An 8041-nucleotide genomic window follows, 5' to 3' on the forward strand; every position below is an offset into this window, starting at 1 on the left:
CTTTCACCGCTATTGTGTAAGTGGTAATGTGCTCCTATGGATCTGAAGTTTTGTCATACTTTGGCACTTCGAGCATTTTGAACTGCTTTGGGATTATTTCTGGGGTTGTGCTCGGTTTATACAGTAATTGAATATACTTCTTCGAGTTCGATCCTTTCAATACTGGTGGCGCGCCCGGGATTTGATCCATGCAGGCGTTTACTTCCTTCATGAACCGTAAAAGTTCATCCTTGAACGGATCGTTCTCGTTGTTGAGGCCAGATCTACTCCCCTCAGCCCCGTCGGAGCCAACTTCACCCCTAGGATTGTTATTATCAAGTCTCTACGTCGTCTGGTTCGTGGGAATATCAGGAGGAACTGGATCTTGTCTTTTTGCATTATTTGAGGCACCAGATAGCGCCTACTTCAGTTCTGTCATAACCTAATCATGCCGCGTGAGATGGCCTAGAATGACTGCCTATTTTTCTTGCAACACCCTTAGTAAATCCGCTACATGCTCATCATCAGCATCATCGGGAGTTGCCTCCCAAACTTGTCGAGGGTACAACATGTCGTGTACCAGTCTAGTGTCGTTCCCCTTATTGCGAGTGTCACTGATCGAATCCTCGAAATGAGGCTACTCCCCTTGAATTTCAGGGTTGCGTGTGTCGTTGACAGTGTTATATGCTATTTCTTTTGTAATTTTTTCTAAGATAAAATAATCAAACACGTTAGTGAAAAAGGCAAGGATCAATTTAACTGCACGGCTGTCTAGGCCCCACGGTGGGCGCCGAACTGTTTACCCGAAAAACTATACATTTGAATTTTTTCGTGGTTTCTAGACAAGTGAATTAATTTGATCCAAAAAGTAGCGAAATAACTTATGAAATATAAAACTTAGCCTTAGAATGTAGATGGAACGGTAAGCTAATGAGTGTGGGAACAGGGTTTCCGGGAACAACAATGATAAGATCAAAAGCGAGAGAATAAAATTGTATTAAAATATTATATAAAATGTAGTGTAAGTTAGCAAGAAAAATTTTTCCTTACAATGATAACTGAGCTCTCTATTTATAGCTATGTCTAGGAAAGGAAGTCCTAAGATCATGCCCTTCATTAATGTCAATTATGAGGGCCATTGATGAAGATTTACGTTAGATATAAATGCCAAATTCCTTGTAACTAGCCATCATCCTTAATGCTGCAAAATATTTTGTATTAAATGTTACCGGGCGCAAAGCATTTAATACAACTTTTATGATCGTTATTTCTTTCGGTGACAAGCGGAATAGCTATGTTCGATGGCCCTCTCCATCTTGTGTTACACGTGTACTTCCTTTAAGCGGCCACGTGTCATGTCGTATTTTTTCCTATACACACGTGTAAAGAAACTAGTCTAATCTAAAACATATTCTATAAAATTCATCCATATTCTAATTTCCAGCATGGAAATTTTAGTCAAGATCAGGTTTTCAATAAAACCATGCAGCCATATTTGTAGTTTTCCACATTATCACATATTGACATGTACAAAAGAGTGGCTCAAACTTTTCCAAAGGATCACATGCCTTCTGATATGGTCCAACACTCACTCAACTAAGACTTACAAATCCAATAACAGCGTCGACAAAGGACAATCATAAGCTAGAAGTAGAAATGGATTCCTCAAGAATATCACTCAGGCCATTCAAACTTTCTGATGCTGATGACCTCTTGATATGGGCTAGCGACGATAAAGTAACCTCTTATCTAAGATGGCACACAATCACCTCCATTGAAGCAGCATCAAAATATATCCAAGAAGTTGCTATTCCACATCCGTGGCGTCGGTCCATTTGCTTAGACGACCGTTCCATAGGTTACATATCAGTTAGGCCAGAATCCGGGAGCGAAAGGCACAAAGCTCGCATTGCTTATGCCGTTGGTTCTGATTATTGGGGATAAGGAATTGTTACTATGGCAATAAAGATGGCTATCCCTATTGTGTTCAAAGATTTTCCCTATTTGGTGAGGCTAGAAGCTTTGGTGGAGCCTGAAAATGTAGGATCTCAAAGGGTGCTAGAAAAGGTTGGTTTCAAGAAAGAGGGCTTTCTGAGGTAGTATGGGTTTAACAAAGGTGAAATTAGAGATATGTTCATATATAGCTTCTTATCAATTGATGAAATTCCTTGAAAACTATAACACACAAAAGTGTTGCTTTTCATAATCTTCTAAATTACTAAGATTTGTACTACTTCATTTGATGCTGCTTGTTTTAAAATTTTCATTCACTCTGAATGTGGACACTTTCACATTGCTATTCCCATGGGGAAAAAAACATGAAAATTAGGTAGAAAAAAATTGCACGCTTTGGCTATATGTAATCAATAGAGTTGAGGTGAAAAGATGAATAATGTAGGTAATAGTTTAAGTTCTACGAACTAATAGCATATAAATTTTCTTTGTTTTCAAGTTAAATTGACCCAAAACAATAGATAATCCTTCGTTAGCAAGTCCAATATGATAAAAGGCTAAGTAAAGTAATAACTTGCTATGGCCAATTAAATTGAACTAATATTGGTGTATATAACTTAATTCCTCTCTAAGTAGTTGGAAATTGAAGTTACTAAGCTAGAGGAAAACTGTAGCTAGAAGGCTGAACATCACCATATATTTCAGAACTCCTCTCAAGAATCGAGCGATTTCCGGTACCCTTTGGGTGTGTTTGGTACGAAGGAAAATATTTCTTAAAAAATGTTTTCTAATTTTCTCATAAAATTATTTTTTATCAATTGGAGGAAAATATTTTTCCTATCCAACCAAGAAGTTGCTCTAGTGGTGAGCACCCTCCACTTCCAACCAAGAGGTTGTGAGTTCGAGTCACCCCAAGACCAAAGTGGGGAGTTCTTGGAGGGAGGGAGCCGAGGGTCTATCGGAAGCAGCCTCTCTACCCAGGGTAGGGGTAAGGTCTGCGTACACACTATCCTCTCCAAACCCCACTAGTGGGATTATACTGGGTTGTTGTTGTTGTGGTGGTTGCTGTTTTCCCTGACAAGAGAAGGGAAAATATTTTTCAAAACCTTTTTTCAATCTTTCCTACCCTATTCCCCATCCCTACTAACCCCCCACACTCTACCCAACCCAACCCCACTCTCCACACCCACCCACCCCACCCTCATCCCTACCTCACCCCCCACCCTAAATAGAAATATTATTAAGAGCACTTTCTTTTCAAAATGTAGATAGAGTATTTTTTTTATGATGTAAAAAAGTATTTTCTTCTATTTCAAATAAAAATTACTTTCTTTTAATGATGTAGAAAAAGTATTTTCTTTCATTTTAATAAAATAATGTAGTAAAACGTACTTTCCTTCATTTAAACAACATGAGTATTTTCTTTTCACGATATACAAAAAAGTATTTTCTTTCATTTCAACAAAATGAGTATTTTTTTTATGATATAAAAAAGTATTTTCTTTCATTTCAATAAAATGAGTATTTTCTTTTCATGATATAGAAAGAATACCTTCTTTTTCAACAAAAAAAAATATTTTCTTTTTAGTTATGGAGCACAAATGTAAATATTGTTTTTTGCGTGAAAAAGTACAGCAGCACATTAGTTCATTTGAATTTGTGTGAATTTTAAAAAAATAATTAAATTCATGAAGAAAATAGAGTACTAAAAACGTTGGGTATTTGGGGTGGGGTGGGGTGGGGTGGGGTGAAGAGCGCGGAAAACATGGGAATTTTGGGGAAGGGAGGTGGGGAGAGTAGCATAAAAAACTTATTTCCCTAAAAAATATTTTCTACTCTCTAACCAAACACTAAAAAATATTTTCCACAAAAACAATTTCGCTAACTAACCAAACAAAAAAAAAGTGATAAAACACTTATTTTCCATGGAAAATATTTTCCTTCCTACCAAACATACCCTTTTGTGACCCTTTGTTTTCCATATCAACCATAGTTTCAAGTCTTTTGCAGATGTGGCCACTCAGATAAAATGTTAGAATTATTGTTGTAGTGACAATCCTTTTTGTGAGCTTGGTGAATCTGAGCTCAATTTTCAGATTCATCCAAGCGCTTTGTGATTAGGTTTGAGAATGAAGGGATGAACTCGAGAGAGAAGAGAGGAATTGTGGGAGAGAAACAATTACTTAACTACTAGTCCCCACAACTATAACCAACTAACTAATAGCTCACACTCCCCCTCAAGCTGGAGGGTACAAGATGTTAAGCACTCCAAGCTTGCCTAGTAGAAATGCATGCTGAGACTGTCCAAGGACTTTAGTGAGAAGATCAGCTAGCTGATCTTTAGTCCTCACAAACTGTGTGTTGAGTACACCTTGTTTGATCTTGTCGCGCACAAAATGGCAATTGATCTCAATATGTTTGGTACGTTTGTGGAAGATAGGATTGGTTGCAATCTGGAGAGCAGCCTTACTATCATAATAGACTTCCACAGGTCGCTTGATAGGCACTCCAAGTTCAGCAAACAGTCCTAATAACCAGACTACTTATGTTGTCACAACTACTAGGCTTTTATACTCTGCTTCTGCAGGCTTCTATACTCTGCTTCTGCAGAGCTTCTCGACACAGTATTGTGCTTCTTGGGCTTCCATGTGATGAGTGAGTTGCCAAACTTGACTAAGTACCTAGTGACCTTCTTGTGTTTGGACAACTTGCCCAATCTACATCACAAAAACATGTCAAACTATCTGCACTTGCACTACTCAAAAATATCCCCATGCCTGGTTCATACTTTAGGTATTTGACTACTCTTACAGCAGCATTCCAATGAGATATTTTGGTCTCTTGCATGAACTGACTGAGAGTTTAGACTACAAATATAATTTCTGGTCGTGTGATAGTCAAATAGATCAACCTACCAATCAATCTTTGGTATTCACTCATATATGTCAGGATTTCATCATCTGTAGTGCCAGTGTGTCTGTCAAACTCAGCAGAAGTGAACTTCTGGTTGAGATCTATGAGGTTGAGACTGGCTTAGCACCACTAAATCCCAAATCAGAGATGATTTGAAGGAAGTATTTCCTCTGATTAAATAGAATCTCTTCTTTGGATCTCATGACTTCAATTCCCATAAAGTATTTGAGATCACCAAGATCCTTCGCCTTGAACTTCTGATGAAGGACAACTTTAGTCTCATTGATAAACTTCTCATTATTTCCAGTGATCAATAAGTCATCCACATATATCAACACTGCTACAAAGTCATCTCCTTTCATTTTAGTAAATAATGAATAGTCATATAGACTCTGAACATATCCTGCAGTTGTTAAGGCCTCACTAAGCTTAATGTTCCACTATTGGAGGCTTGTTTAAGCCCATATAATGATTTCAATAGTCTGCAGACCTTTGTCTCCCCCTGTTTCCTAAACCCGTGAGGAAGTTCCATATACACTTTCTCATATAAATCCCCTTGTAAAAATGTATTATATACATCCATTTGTGATATATTCTAACCTTTAGAAGCAACAAGAGCAATCACAGATCTCACAGTCACCATCTTGGTAACTGGTGAAAAGGTTTCATTATAGTCTAGGCCTTCTCTTTGGCTATAGCACTTGGCTACTAGCCTGGCCTCGAACCTTTCTACCTCACCACTTGCTTTATATTTTATTTTGTATACCCATTTTGAACCAATAGCCTTCATGCCCTTTGGAAGATCAACAACATCCCAAGTTTTGTTGTCCTCTAAAGTCTTGATTGCAGTTTCCATGACTTCAACCAACCTTTTGTCCTTAGATGCTTTTCTGAAGGTTTTTGGTTCTGTTAATGCTGAGATTCCAGCCAAAAGACTTCTTCATTTACCAGTCAACCTGCTATAGGATAAATAGTTAGATAGGGGATAGGAGGAACTTCTTTTTGTAGTGGTCACATAGTCCTGCAATCATATGGGTTACTTTGTAGTTCTTTTTTATTTTCTGACCTCAGTTGACTCTTGTTTAAGATTTGCTAGAGGATTCACTTCATCTTCCTGCATTAAGTATTGTTCTGGAACTGCACTGCTACTTGTTGGTGCATTGTTGTAATCTGCATTTGCATCATCATCTACATTTGCACCATCATCTGCATTTTCTGCTGGTGAGTCTTGCATATCACCATTTCCTTCATGTTTTGTAGTGCCAGTCCCTGCATTGTTGTCAACACCACTCCCCTCAACAGACTCCTTTAAATCACTGCTTGCAATTCCTTCTGATTGCAGATGCATATTGCCATAAAAGTTCTGTAAAGGCTCAAATTATTCCAAGCCTGATATGGGATCTATGGTTGTTGTATGTCCTTCTGCATTGTGAGTTGTGGAATAATGTTTGGCAAATGGAAAGATATTCTCCTTAAAAATAACATCTGTGCAAACAAAGAAACAATTATTATTTAAATCCATTAGCCTGTAGCCTTTTTTTATTTCTACATAGCCAAGTAATACAGGTACCTTTGCTCTTGGTGAAAATTTGTCTTTCTTAACGAAATTAGTGGCATAGAAAATACATCCAAACACTCTAAGGTGAGAAAATGAGGGTGGCTTGTTACGAAGGAGCTCATATGACGTTTTCCCACTCAACAACTCAGTAGGCAATCTGTTAATCACTTTTTCATCAGTTACCCACTTGAAATCAATCCAATTTGATTTTTTCATTTGCCTTATAGTGATTTCAGTGAATACTCCATCAATTTCTATTGCCCTTTTCCCAAGATTTCTCTGTAAAAATGATTAATGCAAGATTTAATTTTTTATTTTATATCATTTTGCTTAAATAAAGCATGGAAATTGTATGTTATATAATCTGCTACTCCCTCCGTTTCAGTTTATATCAACATTTTCACTTTTCGCTTTTCGAGTGTGTTTTCACATGTCAATATGATTAAAAATGCATTTCAAGATGCAGGTCAATGTTTATATAGTTTAAATATCGAAAAAGGAAAAAGTTCACATAAACTGAAACAGAGGAGCAATATTTTGCATTTTCAAAAAGATATTTAACCATGGTCTTATATCATACGTTAAGCCAATTAAGCTAAATCTCAAAAACCATAACATGATATTCAACTCAAATGGAGGGAGTAGTAAGCAAGAAATAACTTTTGTTACGAAGAATTGAGTACAAGGTCTAAAATTTGATTAATAGGCTAAATCAATTAAATTTATATAATATGCTACAAGCAAATAATTCAATCCACCCAATGAAAAATAGAAGAACGAGATAAATAATTGTAAATGAGAACAAAACAATGAGGAAAAGAAAAAGTAAAGAAATTCTTATTGAATAATCCTCTGAATTGATCGTGACGAAGGGAGAGCAGCAGCGATTTCAGTATGATAACATTAGCAATACATAAAATCAGAACGAGTACAAATGTTGGAATAAGGGTATTTATACTCTAATCTTTACATAACTGCTCTCCTAATTTTTCGCTTGTCTGTTACTCGTATTATCTATATGTTTACCCGAAAAATCGGATATAGTTGAATTTATTAGTAGTTCTAAGGATATGTGATATAGCATAACATAAACCATACATAAAAGATGAAAATGTTTATATTCTTGGCTATAAAAATAGGAGATAAATTATTGAACTAGAAGAGTGAGTATGCTAAGTAAAACAAGCTCAAGAGATTTTATCTTCAATAAGAGAAGTAGTATTTTTTGTCCATCCTCTGTGCTTACAAGGATTCCCCATTTAATAGTAGAGGGATCTTACTTTATTTACAATAAAAAATATTTAGTGGAGAACTCATGATGAATTGTCTCTTCCTCGATTCCCGCTAAAATTCTCTCCCCTAGTGCGGTTGCAACGTCTCTTGTATGTGAGCTCTATGCTGGCTCGAGCTCGGGGAATTAGATCGAGCCCTCGGCCTTGGTTCGAGTTCGACATTCGGGGTCAGTATCAATCGGTCTGTGCATCTCCGACTACTTTCACGTTACATTGTGGTTCGATCTGGTCTAGGCTCGATAATGATATCGAGCCGATATCGGCCTTGGTTCGAGTTCGACATTGTGGTTCGATCTGGTCATGGGCCATCTCGAGGCTATGAGGAGAGACTACAACTGGGCTCCCG

At 37.1% G+C, this 8041-nt stretch overlaps 1 protein-coding gene across 1 annotated transcript; it reads left to right on the forward strand.

The window, feature by feature from the left end:
- Positions 1-1504: 1504 nt before the first annotated feature.
- On the forward strand, positions 1505-2256 carry LOC104102565 (uncharacterized). Its single transcript, XM_009610304.4, is given in 1 exon segment — positions 1505-2256. A coding segment is annotated over 1 exon segment (516 nt). The 5' UTR covers positions 1505-1635; the 3' UTR covers positions 2152-2256.
- The last annotated feature ends 5785 nt before the right edge of the window (positions 2257-8041 follow it).

This window comes from Nicotiana tomentosiformis, chromosome 9 (genome assembly GCF_000390325.3).
Source record: "Nicotiana tomentosiformis chromosome 9, ASM39032v3, whole genome shotgun sequence".
Classification (NCBI taxonomy): domain Eukaryota; kingdom Viridiplantae; phylum Streptophyta; class Magnoliopsida; order Solanales; family Solanaceae; genus Nicotiana; species Nicotiana tomentosiformis.